Below are 21,829 nucleotides of genomic sequence, written 5' to 3' on the forward strand. Positions count from 1 at the left end.
AACAAAGTTTGGCTCGAAAGCTCTCGGACATCTGGAACTGTTCTGAACTTCTCAATCGCCCACATTCCAACTAGTGAAAACTCCAAAAGGATTTCTCTGGAGGGAGTTGGTTCATTTTCAGTATTTCGCAACCCAATTAAGAGAGGATCTGGGACCTGCTAGCACAGGTGCCGACTTTCCAAAGTGCTGGGGGATGCTTGACCCCTGGCTCAGCCCCAGGCCCTGCCCCCACTCCACCCCTTCCCCCAAGGCCCCACCCCACCTCTTCCTGCCCCTGCTCCTCCTCCCCCAGCCCCAGAGCACTCCGCTGGGCCCACCAGTGGTCGGGAGGAAGTGGGGGGAGCTGCCAGTGCGTGTGCACGCGCACACACACAGCTATGTGTTTATATTACAGAAGGTAAGGTCAAAGAAATGCACCTGGGCCTTTGAGCAGAAGGTGATGAGGTTTGTGATGGCCCTCAGAGTTCATTCCACATTCTTGGACTGACCCCTGAAAAAGCTCTGTCTTTTGCACAGACAAACTTTACCCTGGTGGTAGAGATTCCATGGTGCCAGAGAAGCAAAGTTGTCAACCGTGGTCTTCATCCTGTATCTTTAGATTGTCTTTTAGATATCCTCGGCACAGGCCATGGAACACTTTGAAGATAAATTCTGAGACCTTCAACTTGATATTCTCTGAAAAGCCAGGGTAGAGAGCAGGGGACAGTTGTGATGTGCTCACAGTTGCCTGTGTTGCTGAGGTGATGCACTGCAATGTTCTATACTAGTTGGAGTTTCCTGAGAGCTGAAGGCTTCATGCCTAGCTACATCACATTATTGTAGCCCAGCTGAGAGGTGACCAAAGCCTGAACATCTGAAGTCAGATCATTGTGCGCCAAGATGGAATGAGTCTCTTAGCCCACTGGAGATGGTAGAAAGCATTACTTCCACATGCTCATCAGGGGCAGAGCTGGGAACAGAGCCCAGGTCTCCTGGCTCCCAGTCCAGTGCACTATCCAGGGACTGCACTGCATTTCCTCATTTAAGGTCTGTTCTTAAATAGCAAAAAACCTACCCTGCTCTAATCCCCACAGAGCTCAGCAATGTTGCTCTTAGGCTTTCAGAGGGAATGAGAAATGCTGGAGGGGAAAGACAGGGGTGAGACCACCTCCTTCCCCTCCCAGTTATGAAAGGAAAACACTGCATCTGCCCCTCAGGCTGCTACAGACAAGGGCTATTTGTCTCCCAAAAGGGGGTACCGTTGGGATTAGAACCCATGACAGCGAGGAGCCCAATGCCTCTCACTCCCTCAGCTCCTCCTACAGAGGTTGGGAGTAAAGAAGCTCCGGGCTCGGCGGGCTGTGCAGAGAAAACTGGTCTAGGCCCCACCCTTCAACCTTAGCCGTCTAGGCAGCGCCAAATAGAGACCCGTCGGGAACGGCGAGCGAAGGCCGGGGATATATCTCACGCTCACGATCCGCTTGGCGGGAGGAGGGACTCGGCCAGGCGCGCGCCCGCGCGCCCGCGGAAGGGGGTGGGGGGCTCGCGCGCGCCTGGGAAAATGTTGCGCAGATTCTAAAATGGAACGTTGTCGGCGGCGTGATTGAGCGCGAGGGGGTGTGTGAGCGTGAGTAAGACAGGGACCAGCAGCAGTAGGAGCTACTACCGCACCCGCCGCCTTCTTGCAGCCGGTCCCCCCCGCAGCGGTACGGGGAGCAGCCGCCTCCTCCTTCCCCCTGCATGGAGCTCTCTGCTATCGGGGAGCAGGTGTTTGCGGTGGAGAGTATCAGGAAGAAGCGCATAAGGAAGGTGAGAGGGGAGGCACCAGCATCTATTTCCCACCTCGCCCTCCCGTGCGGGGGGCTCCAGAGCTCCACGCTGCAGGGAAGGGGCGCAGGAGGCCCAGCTCCCCTGTCGTGCCTTCTCGTACATATTCTGTGCTGTAGGGGGTGTGACGGACACGGGCATCTACCTCCCACCCCATGCTGCAGGCATCGGGTATGGGGGCATCAGTATGTACCCCCACCCATGCTGCATGCGGGAGGGGGGGGCGTGGTGATGGGTACTAGCACCATGCTGCGGGAAGGGGGCGTGAGGGGGATCATCGTCAAGCCCCAGTGCTGCAGGGCATGGGTATGTTTTTCTGTCACCATGTTACAAGTAGAGCTGTATGGTGGGGGTCACCATCACCTACTCCTCCAACCTTCCAGAGAGAGGACAGGTACCATTTCCATACATGCATCTCTGCATGCTGTTCCCTGCAGGAATGGAGAGAAAGAAGAGCTAGATGTGAGTTTGTAGGGGAAAGAGGATCCCTGCCCGTTCTTCTTCCCCTTTTCCACCTCCCACAACTAGGTCATCTTTTCCTTTTACCACCTCCCCTTAAATGAGTAATGGCCCGTTCAAGAAGAGGCCACCTTGCCAAATTTGCTGACCTCCCTTTCTTGATCCTTCATGCCTGTGGGTGCAAGTCTTTTTAAGTATGGCGTATATCTTCAATTCCTTGAGATTTTAATTTGCAGTAAGGGTTCATTTCTTTTTGGAAAAATGTGGGTATGGGGAGAGAAGCACTGATGGAAATGGGAGAGATGCCTGCATGTTTATCCTATCACCTCTGCTACCTTAGACAAGTCATTTTTGCGCCGTCTTGACTCTTGGGTGCTGAGCTGTACTTGTGGTTTGAATGGGCACTTCTGTAGATGATGGGGTGATTGAATAAGGCATAGTGCAATGAATGTTGAAATGTTGATGTGGGACTCTGGGAGGGATCATTGTATGAGAAAGCACGGCATTGTGCTTAAATGATAGAAGCGGGAATTGAAGGAGCTGGGTTTCTACTTCTGACACTGACTCTTTTGGTGACCTTTTGATAACCAAGTTATTTTGGCCTATTTTTTTTAGTTGCCACTAATTTTGTGTACTGTTCTTGAATGCTCTGAGATGCTATGGGGCTCTGACTTTTTTCAGGGGTGTTGAGCTCCCATTAACTTGAATTGGAATTATTGATGTTCAGCACTTCTGAAATTCATGCCGAGATGTGTCAATCGGGCACCCAAAATCAATGGACACTCCTGAAAATGTTGGTTTTGAATTTAGTGACTCTGTTTTCACAGCTGTAAAATGGGGATGAAGCAGGTATTAACCACCTCATGGGCTATTATGAGGATTAACCATAAACACCTGTGAAATGTCGTGAGAGCCTTCAATGGCTTATAAGGCAGTATTTTTTCACATATTTGAAAGCTGAACCCCCACCCTTCAAGAAAATGAAACCAATTGCATGATCTCCCTTCCCCCTACAACCCATTGTGTATGTTAAGTGTATCTTAATTTTTACATTTTCCATGCCCTGCCTCCATAAGTATGTGTGTACAAACCACACTTCAGGAAGAGTTCTAAGGGCAAAATCATGCTGTTATTTATTATTTCTCAAAGATCATATCAGTTGTACACCTGCTCCTCAGGGCTCTTGAATTGATTTCCATACTCTCCCATTTCTTCCTTCTCCCCCCTATATAGTGAACAAGTAAGTGGATACCTTTAAATTCAGCTTTGAATTACTGTTTGTTCAGGTCAGAAGGTTGAGTGGCTTGGATGGAGGGGACAGTGTTTGTGCAAAGCATGTAGCAACTGGAAGGGGACATGCCAAAGAGGCATTTCATAGCTTCTAAAATTTTGTATTTCTTCTGGCTTCTTATAACTAGCCCCTCAGACACTTGTTCCATTCATGGCATGAGTTTTCCTCCCATCATGTTTATGCATGTGGACTTGTTGTAGGGTTGCTCATGAGTTATGGAGCTGTGCACATGTGGGCTGCTTGTTGGAGGGTTGCTGGGGCTCCGCCTTCTGGTACTGGTCACTTTCGAAGCACCTGCAGAGCTGTGCTCCCTGGTTGATAGTAGGGTCATTTGAGAGTACCAGGACTACACATGCATGTGCTTGAGAAACCTATGGATTATTCAGTTTAATGAAGAAAAGGCTTAATTTTTTTTTTAAAGGTAGTGATGGGGAACAAGCTCTTCAGTGCGCACTGTTGCCAGTGCAGACCAAAGGGCATTCTCTTAACACAGTTTCTCTTCTTCCTGTAGGACCCATTTTGGGTTGCAAGGCTTATCATTTTTTCCCCCTTCTCTCTCTCTAGGGTAATGTAGAATACCTGGTGAAGTGGAAAGGATGGCCCCCAAAGTAAGTATCTTCTCTCCTCTCCCCCCCACTTGTCAGTAATGGCTTTGGCTGTATTTCTGCTCCCCATGTTATTAACATATGTTCTCTTGTGCCTTGCTCCAGAAAAGACAGACAGCCCCAAACACACACTATGTACCCATATTCCTGACTGACTTAATACATGTGAGGCTGAAGCATGGGCCCATATCCCTCAGTTGCCTCTCTCTTTTCTTTCGATTATCCACTCCCCTCTGAAACTGTCCACTTGCTGACTACTTCCAATCCATCCATCTTACATAGGAAAACTCCAAGGGAAACCCAGGTGCTATGGTTTTAAGTATTACATTCAGTAGGAGGTGTTCTTCCTTCCAGGTCAGTACTGAGAAGACCCCCTAGCATATTATTAGAGGGTGGGTTGCCTCTAGAAGTGCTTCCTTTTGGATAAGACACAAATTGTGAGCATTACCTCTTATCATTAAAGATTTCCCTTCACGAGAGAAGAGGCACTGACTCAGATTTACTGGTCACAGTCCAACACAGGGAATCTGTGTTGCCTTTTGAGGAATACCACTATTTTCCATTGGTTAGGGTATATTTCTGTTCCTCTCCTAAATTATTTTAGTAGTTATTTTAGTCTTCCCCAGAAGTGGCTGCATTTCAATTGGGAGTGACTTTTTCGGCAGGGAACAATCTGTAAAATGCTGTGAGATGAAAGGGATTATGTAAAATTATTACTATATGAACTGCCTGCCTAAATGGACTAGTCCTCCTCAGTCCATATGGACATCTGCCTTCACTCTTCTAAAAAGAAGTTGAAACATCCCCAAATGCCCTGTCTCACACCCCCACCTCCCAGGTGTGTGTGTGTGTGTGCGCGCACACACACACACAAAGTGTATACAGTCCCTATCTCTGTGGTTGGTGTGGGAAGGGAAAAATTTTCTTCCTTGCTATAAATTCTGTGATGAATTTAACCCTGTACACTTGAGTACCAATATCTATAGTACGGCTTAGCACCAAGGCCATTTTCTGTGGGCCTGCTGACTTCAGATAGTTAACTTCAGCTTTGTGTATTCAGGCATTCAAGTTGGGAGCATGTCTGCACTGCTAGAAGCACAGAACATTGGTGTTTGTCCCGTTAGGCACCACTGCAGTGACTGCACTTGTGGAAAGCATTTCACTTCTGCTTGATCATTAGCCAGCAGGAATGGGTGGACTGAGTTTGGTCTAATATCTCTTCTGAAGGACAGTGCAGCACTTACCTCCTTTTGCCTTCTTTCTTCCTTCCTTTCTTTCCCCCCAGACCTTGAGATCCGCAGCGAAACAAAATCCTAGCATGGGCATTTGAACCCTCACAGCCTCCTGGCTCAGAGGGGAGAGGATTCCTTGTTTTGCTGCCATGACACCTCAAAACATAAAAATATCAAACCCTGTTGATTGGTATCTCATTTTCGAAACCTGTTCTCTCCAGGGCTAGCATTGCTTGAAACCTAAATACTTCAGTTGTTTACTCTCTTCCTTCCTTTTACCAGTCTCTGTCCTTGATCTCTGAATGCTCTGTGCATGCAGAGGTGTGCAGCATACTTAGGTGTTTACATCCTAGCCTTCCAGCACATCCCTCTCCCTCTACCCATCTTGGTTTTCTCTTCCTCTCTGTGTGTGTGTGTGTGTTTTGCCGTTTCTGATCTCCTTGCCCATTATTCATTTACTCCCACTGTGGTGTTGATGGAAAGGAGTAAAGGGTCAGGTACAAATAGTGCATTTGCTCCTTTCCTGTGCATTCCACATATTCTTCTCAAATTTCCCTCATTAATTTGCCACACCTATCAAATCTCTGGGTTATGCTGCTGCAGGCAGGGACTGGAAGGGTTACAGATCTGACTCAGCCACAAGCTTGTTTACAACTTGTTTGAGGGGGGGGGAGGGAGGGAGAGAGAGAGAGAGATCATGTGATCTGTGTTTTCCAGAGTGTGTGCTCTCTCTGCAGTTCTGCTGCTGCAGCCTGGACTGTGTGTGTGTGTGTGTGTGTGTGGTGCAAATTGCACCATGTTTTTTTTTTATATATATGCAGTGTTTTGCCACTGCAGTGAGCAGGGAGCTGAGCTGCAGAGGAAAGGAAACACCCATCAGGTTTTTTGTAACAAATCCCCCTCCTCCTCTGCCACCAGAAAAGGAATCCTCTGCCTGATTTTCCCTCCCTCTTCTGTAAAAAACGAATGCCAAAATCTCTGGAAGGGAGAGAAAGGAACCTTCCTCTGCACAAATAACATCTTAACTTTGGCAGCCTGCAGATACCGAGACTGCTGCAGGAGGCTTGGGTGAAAAGATGCGGGAGAATTGGTGAGGGTGGAGTGACAAGGGTGGGAAGGGTCAGTTAACAGGGAATGGTGAAGGCCTGTCTGTTCTTAACCCTGTGCTCTGTCCATAACCTTCTAGAATAAAGTACATCTTAGAATTCCTGGGTTTCATACCTATCCTTCTCCCTTGTTGAGGAATCTACATTAGGGGAGATTCTTGAGGATGATTCTAGAAACCCTATCTTGATACTCTCTTCCGCATCAGGAGTGAATGTTCCAGAACCACACGCATAATGTACACCTCTTCATCCAAAAACCAGACCGTTCTGTAATAATTTTGGCTTGCTGCTCTGCTGCAGAGATGTTTGTACAAACACCACTGCCCTGCATGTGGTTTTTGGTAAACTTATCTCCCCCCCTTCAGGAATGTATGAGTGTGTGCTCTGTTGCATGGGTCATAGACCTTTTTAGTCCAGAAAATAAATCACTCTGGAACATATTGTTTTAGAGCGATATTCTCCTCCCTGTTGGGATGGGCATTCCAGATGGATACCACACCCCAGCCCCAGTCAAACATGACCTTTGTGAGTAGTGCCCCTTCCAGAATTGTTTTTTCTCTTGCATTTAGCTCTTCCATGTTCTAGCTCTTCTCAGAAAGCATTTTTTAAAGACTTCCCCATAGTCAGAATGTCTCACTGATACCACACATACCTCACCTAACCCCTGGTTCCTGTCTCAGCTGCATAACAGTAAGGGAGGAAGATGGGCTGATGACCTTTCTGCTCTGCAAGGCTAGCTTCTGTTTTCTGGGTGCCAAGTTCGGAAGTACTATTTCCAGTCCTTCCCCCCCCCCCCCCTCCCCCAACACCTGGCTTATGTTAGATAGCTTCTGTGCTGCTGAAAACAATATGCATGCATCCCTTTTTTTCTTACCCAAATCTAGAACTGGTGTAGAAAAGCTAATCCATTAGCGTCTTGTCACCGATATAGGAGGAGTTAGTAGGATAAGAAATAGCAAAAGGGTCTGAAGGCTCATAGTCAACTTAGTTTAGGCCCCAAATCTAGGTGTCCTTTTTTTTTTTTTTTTTTTTTTTAAACAAACAGCATCTGTGGTGAAAAATCCATTCAGCTGTTTTAATCCTTTCACCTTCAATAACCTGAGATATGTTAATAACACAGGTGAAGAAATATATTTCTGCTTAGGAATCTATTAATCTCGAGTGTCCTGTTTTCTTGAAAATCCCACCCACCCAGGCCCATTGCCTTAGTGGTTAGTGCTCTGCCATGGGGCAGAGCTGGATTTGCTCCCCAAGTTGGGAGCAGCACTGCAAAGCAGACTTGCTCAGCCTTCATTGGTGGGAGTAGTTTATGATGCTCCTGCTGACTTTAAGAAAGGTTTTGAGGGGACCTGTGGCGGGAAGCCCTCTCTATTCTCTTACAAAGAGTGGATGATGTAGGGTTTAGACTGATTCTGGGAGGGGAGGTATGTATGTATAGGTGAAAAGGGGTGATGGGAAGTTCCCAAAGCTCTAAAAGTGGTGTGGCTGGTCCCTGACCTGCCATTGAGGAATGATCTATGTATGGGAGGCAGGTTCCAGAGCCTCAGTAATGCCAGTAGCAGCCCTTGCAAAGAAGATATTTCATTGAAGTCTTTTTAAAATATATTCATTTTTATTTCTTCAGATACAGCACATGGGAGCCGGAGGATCACATCCTGGATCCTCGCCTGGTAGTGGCTTATGAAGAGAAGTAAGAGGGCTTTGTCTCTTCTTCCCCCCCCCCAGGAAAACTTAAAATAAAAAAGTCCTGTATGCATAGAATGGGAATAGCATGGGCAGCAATGACATAAGCATCTCTGCTGTCCTGCCAATATGCCTCAATCGCCATCAAGGGTGGCCACCTGTGGGAATGTTTGGTTCATTCTCCATGGCCCATTCAGCCCTGGGACTCTGCTGAGACTGGCAGGAAAGAAGTCAGTGCCAGTCATGGTGGTTTTGTGAGAAGGACGCTTGTCCTCTCATTGCCCAAAAGCTGCTGGAGAGCTAGTGTGAATAACTTCCAGTCATTGCCATCTGGGCTGGATATAAACAGGTGACCTAGAGGCACCATATCCCAACCTAGATCAACTGAGCCTTTGAAGTTTCCTTTCTAACAAGGTTTTTACTCCCACAAGAAGCAGCTCTGGGGTTTTCTCCTCACTCATGATGCTGGCCAGTGAGGTTTGGTGAAGGAATTAAGGGAACTAGCTAGATACAGAGAGTGGAAGCCCTAGTTGGACCTTGTGCTATGTTGTTTTGTATTGTAGTTTGTCATCTTGTCTCATAGTTTTTTTTTTTTTTTTTTCCTTGCAGGGAAGAGAAAGACCGTGCATCAGGATACAGGAAGAGAGGCCCTAAACCGAAACGCCTCTTATTACAGGTAACCTTTCACTCTTCCTGGCGTGTCTTCTCCCATCCTTAGCCCCTTTGTTACTGCATCTATGGATCTTCCAGGGTGAAGCTAACTTTCTGTTTGCAATAGTGTATCCTCTGACTTTGTCCATACCAGGAAGAAAGGTAGTGGGTTTTAAACATAATAGATAACACGTTTTAAAATCCTAGTGTAGACAGGCAAGCTGCAGTTTTTAACCCATTTAGCGGATTGAGATGAACCCAAGGCGTTCCCATTGAGGGTGTGCCCACACTCCCAGACTGAATACGCAAACTTGTGTTGGCGGGGCTCATGCTAGCACACTAAAAATAACAGTGTGGACATTGCAGCAGTGGTAGAAACTGGCTAGCATGTGTTAAAACTAGTGTGCCCTGTGTACGCAAAGATTTTACAGTGTGTCAGCTGGCATGTTAAACACCTCTTGTTCTAATGTGCACAAGCCCCCTTTCTTTGCTGCTTCAGGCTCTGAGAGGGCACTGAGAACATCCCTCTGCTGGAGATTATCCCTGTGTGAGGGATGGAGGAGGTTTGGGCAGCACTCGGATATTCTGTCTTGTAAACAGCTCTCCGGTGAAACTTGTGCCTCCATGTTAATGTTTATTTTCAGCAAAACTTAAACCATGCTCAGGCCCAGATGGAGATGGCCTGTAGAGGGTCGTTGTGGCAGTGGAGGAATCAGATTAGGGCAAGTGGGTTCCACTGTGCAGAAGGGATGGAGGTAGGTGCCCTGCAGGGCAATCAGGGCCATGTAAGTACCTAAACAATTAGATTTCTGCCATAAAAAAGATGCTACCTGTTTGTGTGCTCACTGGATTCAAACTGGGCCCTGGCCCTGTGGAATGCCAGAGCCATTAGTCACATGGAAGCAAAGTTCTAGCAACCCTGCACAAGTAACCATAATGTCTCTGCCCACTGCTGTGCCATGGAGGTGATAGAGAGGAAAGACTTATTGGCTCAGCTACCCTTTCCTTTTTGCAGACCTCTCCATGGTATTCTTCTCCAGGATGTTTTCGCAATTTTAAATATTCCAAGCAATTAAGCTTCCAACTTGTATTTGCTTTTATTATGGTAGGGCCAAGAGGCTCCAGTCAAGATCATGGTCCTGTTGTGCTAGGCACTGGACGATCACATAGTGAGAGACCACCCTTTCCCTGGAGACCTTAGAGGACAAACAAAAGATGGGAAGGGAAATGGAGGCATAGAGGGATGAAGTGACTTATCCATGGTCATTTAGAAGATCAGTGGCAGACACAAGACTAGAACCCAGGTCTCCTGACTCCTAGACCAATGCCCAGGGATTGACCAGGCTGTCTCAGGGACTGTTCTGTACAGCAGCGGTTCTCAAACTTCATTTGCACCGTGCCCCCCTTCTGACAAGAAAAATTACGACATGACCCTAGGAGGGGGTACCAAAGACCGAGCCCTACCGCCCCAGGTGCGGGGGCTAAAGCTGAAGCCCAAGGGCTTAGCCCTGGGCGATGGGGCTTGGGCTTCAGACTTGCTGGGGCACAGGGCCAACACCAGCCTTGGCGACCCCCTTAAAATAGGGTCGTGACCCACTTTGGGGTCCCGACCTAGAGTTTGAGAACCCCTGCTGTACAGTAATAGCTCTTGCTGTTGGGATGGTTGACTTGATACATTCATCTCAAGCTTTCCCTCTGCTCAGTGACCTTGCTGTACAACTCTCTCCTCCTTAGGCGTTTATGCACCTGTAGACCGTTATCCCCCTTCCTCTTAGCATGGTTCTGTCCCTGCAAGGGCATTGAAACACACAAGTGCTTTAGTTCTGATATTCTGGGATGACTGGCCTTTCTGCTCCACTCCCATTCACAGAGGCTTTACGGTATGGACCTGAGGAGTGCCCACAAGGGAAAGGAGAAGCTCTGTTTCTCTCTATCACGGCGATTTGGAGGAGGAGGAGGAAGCAATCTGGCAGGGGCCAAGCCAGGACAGACAGAGTTATCTGAGAAGAGTGGGGGAGGCGTCCTACCATTCCCGCTCCGGAAGCAGCGCAAGAACCAGAAATATCTCCGGCTGTCGCGGAAAAAGTTTCCACGCATGTCAAGCCTGGAGAGCCGTAACCACAGGCGTGAGTTCTTCTTGAAGGAGTCAGTGGCACTAGAGACTAGGCAAACTCCCAATGACTGGGATGCGACGCAGCATGCTAGCAAAGAAGGTAAGGCCAGGGACCCCATTTGACTGTGAATTGAGGGGCATGAGCGTGATGCTCTCTTGATTTTGTTTACTGGACACACACACTCTTCCTCCTTGCCTACTGCATCCTGGGAGTGTGGTTTTGGGTCAGCTCTTTACAATGTGTGCAAAGGCTATAATTGGCAAGGTTGTCCCCAAACACCTCTGCAAGTTGTCTGGATGAATAACTCGGTTAATCTATTGGTCTGTTTCTGTGGTGTTGCCACCTATGTGTTCTTATATTGGTGACCATCATCATAGTATCAGAGTGCATGTGAAAGCTAGTGCTGCTTCTCCTCCCCTCTGCTTTTCCAGAGAGATCACATGGCTGTCTGTTGCAGTGAGAAACTGTGTCTTGTCATGTTCCAGCATATAGTTCTTCCCCGCACCCCGATAAAGGGAACCTTAAAAGGGATAAATTCACATACTCATCATCCTCTAGTAGTGCCACTTTGACATTTGCACACATGCCTCGATGGGAACCCTGCCCTCCCTCTCTTCCACCCAAAATCCCTTTACGTTAATATTGTGCTAAATCACCTGTTTTGAGGGTGGGGTGCAGAGGTCACTGGAACTTCATCAAATGTCACAAGCTAAGTAGGGCAGTAAGTGGATGGCAGACCTCCAGGCCAATCCCGGGAGCTGCAGGGAGGGCTCATGGCATCTCAGGAGTCATATCCTTCAGAGTCAGTAGCAAACCACTACCCCTGCATAGGTTGAGCTTCTGAAGGTGCGGTTTTCCTGATGAGATGTAAAATCAATGTCATGGCACTCCTGGTAGGAGCAAGGTGTTACCCAAGTTAGAATTAGGTTGGGCCATGGGGCTAATTAGATTCTGGTGATCTAAACTTTCCCTTCTAGTTTCAATTGGAGAAAGTACTCAACTTCCCCCTCCACGACTGCCCTGTAGCGCCACTAATGCAGAATGGCTGTCGTGCTGCATATTGATGGTGGGTGATGTGATCCCTAGCTGTGCAGTATGTAAAGCAGTTTGGGATCTGAAGGATGAAAGGTGCTAGAGAAATGTAAAACTATTTTTCTATTCTCCCCTCGACGTGTGCACGTTCGGAATTCCGGTTAGTGTCTGGGTGAATGGACTCTTTCCGAGGTGAGAGTAGACACACCTCAGATATCTGAGACAGAAGCCAGGAAATGCCCAGTTAAGGGGTCCACATTCCATACCCAGGTGGGACAACAGGGTGCAGTACAGGTAAAGTAATAGAGAGGGGATGTTTCCCTCCCCTCTCCATATATTTTTGTGGCTCTCTTTGGGTGCGGGGTTTATTCAATCTGTTCTTGAGTTTTTTACACTGTGGGGAAGTGGAAGTGGGGGGTATTTGGGTCCCTCACTTTGAGTGGTAGAGATTAGGAGCTCCAGGGGAGAGTAGATGTTTTTAGCTTCCTCCCCTTGGTGGGGAGGGAGTAAAGAGGGAGACTCTTGTATCCTTTGGACCCCAAAGGAGTGGCATTGATGGGCTTTGGAGAGAGTCACATCCAGCCCTTCCCTTGGCTGGATTTGGAGGTACAATGGAGGAAAATCCTCAGTTTGTTAGGGCCCCCGTAGGCCCAGGGAACATGGGGTATCTGGGATGAGCTTGAAAAAATATTAGTTCTGATTGTTTGTTTGTTGTTTTGGTTGGTTGGGGTGGGGGTTGAGTTTACACTACAGTGAACACGTGCACTAACCAGGAGATCTAGTGGGCTGAGATCCAGTTGCCAGATACTCCCCCTAAAGTGGGATATTTTGATTCCCATTTGGAAAGAGGGTGGGAAATGTATAATGAACATGCTGATGGACCTGTAAGCATGGTGGTGCTGTTGGGAGCTGTTGTAGTATCAGCCTGCACAGTTGATTGTGTGTCTGTCTGTCGTTCTTCTTGCCGCTCCCCCTTCTTTCCCTCACCCTTCACTGTCCCATTATTATCTTCCCACCTCTTCCCTCTGCCCCTTACTTTCTGTGGGGGGGGGGGGGGGGGGCGTTAGACACCTACAGTGCCTTGGAGCATGTGCAAACTTGGCACAGGTTGATGTCACCCACCCATAGCCAGCAAGGATGCTCCTCTTCTGGTAGGCCCTCATTCTTTTTCTAACGTGCTCTTATCCACCTCCCCCTCTGCAGTAGGTGTGGATGCAGTTGATGGCAGCCTCCCCTGGATCCCCACCTTGTCCCCCAGCGAAGTGACAGTGACAGACATCACGGCGAACTCCATTACCGTGACCTTCAGAGAAGCACAAGTGGCCGAGGGCTTCTTCCGAGACCGAAGTGTGCAGTTCTGAATCTCCATTTTTAATGTTCCTAGTCAGATTCTTTTGGGGGTGGGGTGATTATTTCATTCTTCAAAAAAAAATCCAAAATGTTTCTTTTAAAATGTTTACAGAGGATTTTTTTTTTTTTTTTAACTGAAGTCTCATTGATTTTTCTTTTCCCCTTCAGATACGCAAAAACAAAAGGCAATGTATGGGCAATGTGTTTTTTGTTTGTTATACTTGTCTGTTATTGCTTTGTATGTCTGAGAAACTGATACCCCTTTCCTTGGCAAAGACTCCCCTGGTAGGGCATCTTGAGAACTTTTTTTTCTCCATGTAGTCCCTTTGCTCTATTAGTTTTGGCAGCTGCATTTAGGGTGAAAGAGAACACGGAGATGGAGAAGGGGTTGGACCTATTGGTTGCTTCCCTGATTTGCAGTTGTTGTCCCTTGGGTAAAGATGCTTCCTCTGGACATCACCCTCCCCATCTTCCTCCTCCCGCCCAGCTACTACAGTGAGATGTAATGGACCCAATCACTTTAGGTAGCTCAAGTCTCTTACAAGCTTCCTCCCTTCCTAATGTTTTATCTGTGGCGGTATTGCAGGTAATCTGTTTGCCTGGGAAGGTAGGAAACTCCATTGCAAATAATGAACAGGGCCGATGGTTACAGTGTGATTCCATGAAGAATGAAGGGAATATCTTCCCTCTCTGCGTGATCCATTGATCCTGTAATACAGGGGTTCTCAAACTGGGGGGCAGTACCCCTCAGGGGGTTGTGAGGTTATTACATGGGGGGGTTGTGAGCTGTCAGCCTCCATCCCAAACCCCTCTTTGCCTTCAGCATTTATAATGGTGTTAAATAGATAAAAAAGTGTTTTTAATGGATATGTGGGGGGGTCGCACTCAGAGGCTTGCTATGTGAAAGGGGTCACCAGTACAAAAGTTCGAGAACCACTGCTGTAACGCATATCTTTGTTACCTCCTAGCTGTGGTATATTAGCTACACATACTCACTTTGGATTTCCAAGCCTTTAATAAAGGCCCTTTAGGAGGATAACTGTATATATTAACACAGTGGTACTCATTTTTCTCTATCCAGAGACCTTCCCAGAACCCTTCTCTGATCGAGAAATATGGAAAGGGAAAGGTGTTTGTGTGTCTCACTCGCGCTCTCTCTCTCTCTCTCTCTCCCTCCCCCCCCCCCCCCCCCCCCAGGCTGAGAACCCCTGTACTAAAAGATTTACCAAACCCAGACTAGTTATAAATATTGTCCTGAAAATGCATTAATAAGTCAGTGGAAAGGGTGGCTCTCTTCTTGGGAAGAAGGGCTCACGGAGAAATTGAAATATTGCCTGGAAGTGCTGGAAATCCACAGATAATGGCAGAGGCCTAGTGCATGAGAACTAGACAGTGAAACTGGACTTTAGCTGGTCAGTTTCCACTTTTAGGTAGTTTTTTGCTCTCTGATCAAATTTAAAGGCCAAAAGCGAATAGCATAAGAGCTGGGAGGAGTCTACTAGACTTCTAACATTTTTTAACTTTTAATTTATCCTCTAAAGTGATAAGGACTCTTGGATTGAGTGTCCTATTTATATTCCCCCCCCCCCCCCCCCCGGTAACTTACAGTATCTGTGACCTCATGCTTATTTGTTCCCTTTACCAGGGGAGTTTCCCTTTTGAGGGTTTAAAAAGCTTCGCCAAGGAAAGCCACCTGCAGTTCTATAGAGCCTGCCTGGTTTTGCACTTAAAAACGCCTGGAGATTTGTGCTGGATTCTACCTGTGACATTTTGGGGTTTCTAAGAATTGCTGTATCTTCAAAGTTGATAGTTTAGGATCTGTTCTTGCACGCTCACTCTCTCTTCCTTCTTTATTTTAAACTTAAAAATCTCTCTCTCCCTATGGAAAGCAAGAAGGGTAAGCTAGGGCCTCAGGGGGAATTGTGGGGCAGTGTGATACAGTGCAGCCTTGACTCTTTCTTCATTTACTCCCCTCCTTTAATTCCCTCCCAAAAAAATGACTTCATCTGCTGGTTTTGTGCTATCTGAAGCTACTTTCCTACAGAGCTGAAGCTAAGTGTTAGTGTAAATCCTAAATGCTGTTTCTCTGCAGCTCTTCCCCTGGAGGGTTTAGTCCCCCTGCGGAACTTAGGAGTTCTGCAACACTGATGCTTCGAGTCCTGCAAACACTTGCTTTTTACAAAGGACTGCCCCTAAGCTTTCTTTAAAAGCACATTTTACCTCTAATAGGCTCTAGCTGCTCATAGGATACTAAGATTCACCCTCCATTGTCTGGATTAGACTGCCTTCCACCAGGTCATGGTACTTGCAGGACAGATTGATACACCCTATATTTCAGGTGTCTCAGTGCAAATATTTTTGTCCCTCAAAATAAACACAAGGTGGGGGATGCAGGAGACTGTCCCAGCTTCAAGTTTTTATTAGTGATGAATTCTGAGAGGGGGGTCAGGGAGGAACCTGAGTTGATTTTTTTTTTTTTTTTAAATGGTGGGAGAAGGTGTCAGAGGAGAAGAGGGAGTGCTGAATCTTAAAAAAAAAAAAAAAAAAAAATAGAAACAGTGCAACCTGTGGGATAAACATAGACTCAGGACAAAGTTTGTCAAACGTGGTTGCTTAGAGTTAGGCTTCTAAACGCATATATAATCACCTACATAGAAGTGTCCTCTTTCTCCATCCCTCCCCTCAAAAAAAGGGTGCTGAGCACCTGCATCTCCTACTGATTTCCCTGAGAGTTGCGGGTCCACAGCATGTCTGAAAATCAGGGTGACTTTTGATCCAGGTGACTATAGATGTAGAAGATTAATCCTAGGCACCTGAGTTTGAAGAACTTATTCCCCAACTCCTCGTTCCAAACCTTTGTAGGATCTGGAAGAGTGGTTTTAACTTTTATTTTTTTTTATATGTGGGTATGGCTTTCTATGCACTTTTCCCAATTTAGTCCAGAAATACTGCAAGAAAAACTCTTTTGTTTGTGGATGTTTCCAGCCTTGGCCAAAATCTGGGAAGCAACAGAAATCCTGCAAAGGGCAAGAAAAAGGCTTCTTCTCTCACCAGACTTCCGTTCTGCTTTTCTCTCTCCTTGGTGTCACCTTCTATGCACCCATTGAGATTTTCCAGACCAAAGAATTCTGTCTTGACATTCATTTTCTTTGAAGAACACTGTTTTTGCAAACTTGACTGTAAGTGGAAGCTCTGGAGCCCTTGCAAACAGGATTCACCCACTGCTTCATTTTTAACCCTTTTGTAGATGTTTACTTGTATTGCTTCTGATGACTAATATCCTTTCCTGACCTAAAATGATTAAGGAGATATATTGGTAGCCGTACTACCTTATGCCCAAGCCACTGGGGGGGGGGTTAATCCATTTCCGGTTGAGATGCAGAACCTTGCTGATGTGTGGGTTGGCTTTTTTGGTGGTGTGGCGAGAACAAGGGGGAGAGGATGTTTTGTGGTAGGAAATGAAACATGTATCTATCGGGTTGCTTTTTTTTTTTTTTTTTTTTTGGACACCTCCTTAGCAAGGTTTGCATATTGTAACAATCAATCTTGCTCTCTTAACAGAGTGGTTTTTTTGTTTTTAGTCTCTGTAAAGTGTGGTTCTCTTCTGAAAAGTGACTGGAGAAATGGTGGTGTGGGCTCCAGAGTGGTGGAATGTCAATGATTTTCAAATCAAATGTGCTCAGTTTACAAGCGCAGAGTCTTAACAGCAAACTCAGCCTGGAATCTGAAAGTCATACGGGGGCCTTGTTGGCTGCTATCATGAGCTTCACTAGCTATTATGCTTGATGCAAGAGCCAAAATAGAGTCCAGTTGGAGCTTACTTTAATGGTTCTGTTTGAAATATGAGCCGGAATAGAATCCAACTGACTCCCCTATAGCTTTGTTGACTGCAAGGCTGAAGCAATGCAGACTGACTTCAGCCAGCAGAATCGCACAAAAAGCAGGTCCCTTGAGTAAGAAGGGACTGTTCTTATAGAGTCAGTCTTCAGAACAGAACTGCACTGTAAGAACTTGCCAGCAGTTCTTAGGGCAGGCGATGCTTGTTTCATCTGTTCATAGTGGTATTTTATGTATTGTTTGTATCATGACCACACGTAGGGGCCCCAGTCACATCGGGACTCCATTGTGCTAGGCACTGTACAAACATTTGTTGAAGACCGTTTTTTTCCCCCCAATACCTTTCATCCCCACACCCCAGTATTTTTATTGATTCCTCAGAGCACCAACCACAAATGATTAGTGGTATCTTAAGGTACGTCTACACTGCAAAAAAACAACTCCCCAGAACCAAGTCTCAGATCCCAGGTCAACTGACTTGGGCTCCCGCTATAGGGCTAAATGTACCAGTGTAGATGTTCCCATGCCCAGCCAAGCAGGAACATCTAGACAGTTGTTTTTAGCCCCTCAGCGTGAGCCCAAGTCAGTTGACCTGGGCTCTGAGACTTGCTGCCCCGGGTCTTTTATTACAGTGTAGTCCTACCCTTAGTAGCCCTGTGTCTCCAGCACACCCCTTATTCTCCTGTAATGACTTGGGCCCTTGGATGTGTCAAGTCTGATTCTTGTTTTCAACGGCATACAGGATATTGTGGGAACACCCAAATGCAGTTCCTTTTGCCAAAATAAACCCAAGTCTGCCAGTGAAGTGACCCTGACTAAGTCAGAGCCTGAGATAGAAACGAACATGTGATTAACATATCAGAACAGGGTGTTTGTTGTTTTGTTGTTAGTGTTGTGAAACTGTCCTGAAAGATTCTTCTGGTGTGTTTGATTGAATGTGTGAACTTGGTTTTGACCTCCTGGGGCCCAGGGCCCCAGTACTGCTTCCTGCTCTACCCAGCCCCACGCTTAGTACTGTGTTTGACGGTTTAACTGGAATAGAGAGTGTGGCCTTATGCAGGTTGAAAAACAGGCAGGCTGTTAATAGGAGATACTTAGTGAAACCACCACAACAAAGATTGGGGTGAGGAAATACAGTGCTGATGACTGTGGGCAACAGCCCAGGGTTGATGGTTAAAGCAGGGCCCCTTTGCTGAACATTAATTTCATGCTTTTGAAGTAGGAAAGAAGCAAACCTTCTTTCTAAAAATTGTGATATTTTTCTTTCTCTTCTGTTCCTATTCAATGTACTCTTCCTGCAGCCTAGGAAGGAGGGCAGTGTAGCTTCCTGGGACAGTGTGGGGGCTGCTCAATGAATGGGGTCCCTAACTTGTAGGATCTGGCATTCCTTGGACTCCAGAGTTGTGCGGGATCTGTGTACCGTATCCCCACTGCAAGACTGTTCAGGACAGACTGTTGGGTAGAGTGCCTGTTACTTCAGGAAAAGAGTGCATTGAGATGCAGGGAGCATTCATTAACTCCCAAGGCCCTCCCAGGGTCTGCATCATGCTGATACTTCCTGTTAATAAAATCAGAATCCAAAACCTTTCTTGTTGTTGGAGACTTCTGCTCCCATCCTTTGTAAGTTCCAATTCTGACAGTAGTTAATGGCTTCGTTCAGCTGGCCAATTCCTTCTGTGCACTCCACAGCAGCCTGTCACAGCTATTGGTTTTGCCCCGGATTTGTTCACTTTTTTTCATCTGAGTGAAAAGATGAGACTGTTAGATGGGGATGTGTATGGGGCAGGGGTGTGCATGGAGTAACTAGGAAATGGAGTATGTCTGTTCAGTGTAGCCCAGTGTATTCAGATGCACAATTTTCCTATCTCTTTAGGACATCACTGCCCTGCATCAGCATTTTAGAAGGATTAACTGGCACTCCTCTGTGTGCTCTGAATGGGTACTGAGTAAGTGAGCATGTGTGGAGAGAGTCCTTTGCTTCTGTGTTAAGTAGCTGGGTCTTTCAGGGGGAGGGAAAGCTTAGACTTATCTTTGTGGGGGAGGGAGCCAAGCAGGAGAATGACAGTTCAGATCAGAGCAGTTATTAGAAACGCAAATGTACCATTGGCAAATGCAGGTGATAGGGACAGATTGTTGCATTGTACATGTTCTCAAGCCAATATCTGCCAGAGCACAGTGGTCTAAAATCAGTTCTCTCTCATGTCAGAGGGTCCATATTGTCCTCTGCCCTGCCGAGCTCAAATGCCCATAAGCCAGGGCTGTAGCCTTCACACAAAAGGAGAATGGCTGTCCCAAATTATTTAACCACTCAGCTGAAACCTAAGCTATTAGGTAGGTGGAGGTGGTTGTGGGACTTGCCCAAGAGACGAGCATTTTTAAAGCAGGGGGTAGGCTGCCAACCTCATCAGAACAGTCACTGGTGGGGAAGGGCAGATATAGCATTCGTTCAGAATCTCATATCTTCCTCTAACATCTATTTCAGACTCTTCCTTAAGATAAGGAATGTTTCCTGGGGATTTGGCCACTTCACAGATTTCTGAATGGGAAATGGCTTCTGGATGATCAGAAGTAGCACAGAGTGACTAAGCCCAATAATGGAAGCTGGTAGTGGCTGGTATTTGAATGGGAGACTGAATTACTGTACTTGCCAAATGGGATGGATAGAAAGCTCAGGCTTAGAGAGGATTTGCTGCTTTCATTAATTGTGGGGGGAGGGATAGCTCAGTGGTTTGAGCATTGGTCTGCTAAACCCAGGGTTGTGAGTTCAATCCTTGAGGGGGCCACTTACAGATCTGGGGCAAAATCAGTACTTGGTCCTGCTAGTGAAGGCAGGGGGCTGGACTCGATGACCTTTCAAGGTCCTTTCCAGTTCTAGGAGATGGGATATCTCCACTTGTTACCCTGCCTGTCTTTTTAGAGAAGAGGCATGCTCCCCTCCCACAACTGTGTGGGTGCTGGAAGTGCCAGATTGACACATTTGGGGGGGGGAGGGGCACTGAGTGATGGTCAGAAACCTGACCTTTTAAAATCTATCTGTTCTTTCTCATTTTAGTGCCAGAGGGTTGACTGGGATTAAGGTTTTGGAGGGGGTTGGACGGGTGTTAACCAGAAATGTAGAGGTAGCACCAAAAACTCTCTGAAATCTAAAAATGTTAGTCTGCTTTTTGGCTTTTCTTAAGTAAGTAAGGCCTAAGTATGTTTGAAGCACTTTGAAGATGCAAAGCACTAGGAGCGCTGAGTACTCTTATTGCCTCTTTTTTAAAAAAGAGGCATTTGAAAAGGGAAAGATGTATCCATTTCAGACCACTGATGAGATAAGCCATTATTGGGCTTATCTCCTTTCCACAGCTGCCAGCCAGCCCTTGGCATCCCTTCTACGGTTGTAGGGTTGGTTTGCCATTCCAGGCATCCCAAGTGAAGAAGGGTACAATGAAGGAGGGGAGGAGACTTTAAAACTCCACATCCACCTTCAGAACACGTTTTCCCCCACCACTTGCTGTATATAGGGGAATTATTTGGTACTGTTCCCATGTTCAGTAGTCCCAGTGTTTAGAGATGGCTGAGATGTGATCCAATAGGTTTCTTCAATCTCTAGTTTTGGAGACATCTTTTTAGTTCCCTTTTCTGGACAAGTTGCACTTTAGTGGCTTATTGGGGATGGGAGGCATGTGTACCTCTTTGGGGTAGGGATAACCCAACAGCTGTTTTCAGTGGCTGGACTCTTCCAGTGGGTTATTGTCTCACCTCACGTCCAACAGAACAGGTGCAAAGGAACTTGCTTTTAAAAAAAAAATCACAAAGTTTAGGCTTAAAAAAAATCTAAATTGAACATTTTAGCTGGCTATGTAGGGCATTTTACTTAGTAGCAGGCACCTGTGTTTGGAGAAACCCCAATCCTCCCAGCTTTTCAGCACCGACCTTCTTTCCCATGCTCCTGCACTGCTTGATCTAGGTTCTTCTAAGACTGTTGTGTGACTTTACTGCCTATTTTATATGCTTGTTTTCCACCAAGGATGGTGTTGGAAGGTTACTTTATTTTTTATTCTTGGCATGATAGAGCATTTGAGTCTTTGCACAAGAAAGCTTCCTTTGCACAGAATGAGCTTCTAGCTTTTGTACAGACTAACTGAATGTATTTGGGCAGAGGGGGCTGAGGGAACGAATCAATTCCAAACAAATAAAAGACCCCTAAGTATAATGCCTTTTCTGAGTGAGTGCTTGTTGTAAATGGAGATTGTAATACAAATGGGAGGACAGGTCTAGTTACAATTTGATGCAAAGTGTGGTTTTATTTTTGTACTGATATGGATAAGAGACTGTACAGCATCTATTTATTTAGATGATTTATGTGGTAAATGTTGCAAAGTTATTAAAAATATTAAATATGAGAACTGACATTTAACTAATGGCTTCTTTCTGTGTTGTCATTTCCCCCTTAATCCTGCAGTTCGATTCTTTCTATTTCTGCTGACCTCTTGGCCTATGGGATGAATGTGCAGTAGTGCTATTGGCTTAGGAGAGATGGAAATCATATGTGTATGATGAACAGGGAAGAGGGATCGTGTTTAGTGAGGGCAGTAAGGGCATTTTCTGACACCTCCCTTATTGGACCATCTCAAGCAGGTTAGGTTTTTTTTATTAATTTTAAAGATGGAAAGTGAGT

General features: G+C 46.4%; 1 protein-coding gene across 5 annotated transcripts; it reads left to right on the forward strand.

The window, feature by feature from the left end:
- Positions 1 to 1,494: 1,494 nt before the first annotated feature.
- LOC128838893 (chromobox protein homolog 7-like) lies at positions 1,495 to 14,841 on the forward strand. 5 transcript variants are annotated; one of them, XR_008445319.1, is made up of 7 exons: positions 1,495 to 1,788; positions 4,121 to 4,164; positions 8,124 to 8,189; positions 8,792 to 8,858; positions 10,704 to 11,046; positions 12,145 to 12,273; positions 13,183 to 13,268. XR_008445319.1 is itself a non-coding variant. In XM_054031361.1 (6 exons), the coding sequence occupies exons 1-6, from the start codon at positions 1,720 to 1,722 to the stop codon at positions 13,338 to 13,340; spliced, it is 747 nt and encodes a 248-aa protein (XP_053887336.1). In that variant the 5' UTR covers positions 1,495 to 1,719; the 3' UTR covers positions 13,341 to 14,841. The 5 variants fall into 5 exon arrangements, 2 of the variants coding, with proteins under 2 accessions (XP_053887336.1, XP_053887347.1); XR_008445316.1 differs by having other exon boundaries at positions 10,704 to 12,273; positions 13,186 to 13,270; XR_008445311.1 differs by having other exon boundaries at positions 10,704 to 12,273.
- The last annotated feature ends 6,988 nt before the right edge of the window (positions 14,842 to 21,829 follow it).

The sequence above is a fragment of the Malaclemys terrapin genome, chromosome 1 (assembly GCF_027887155.1).
Source record: "Malaclemys terrapin pileata isolate rMalTer1 chromosome 1, rMalTer1.hap1, whole genome shotgun sequence".
NCBI lineage: Eukaryota > Metazoa > Chordata > Testudines > Emydidae > Malaclemys > Malaclemys terrapin.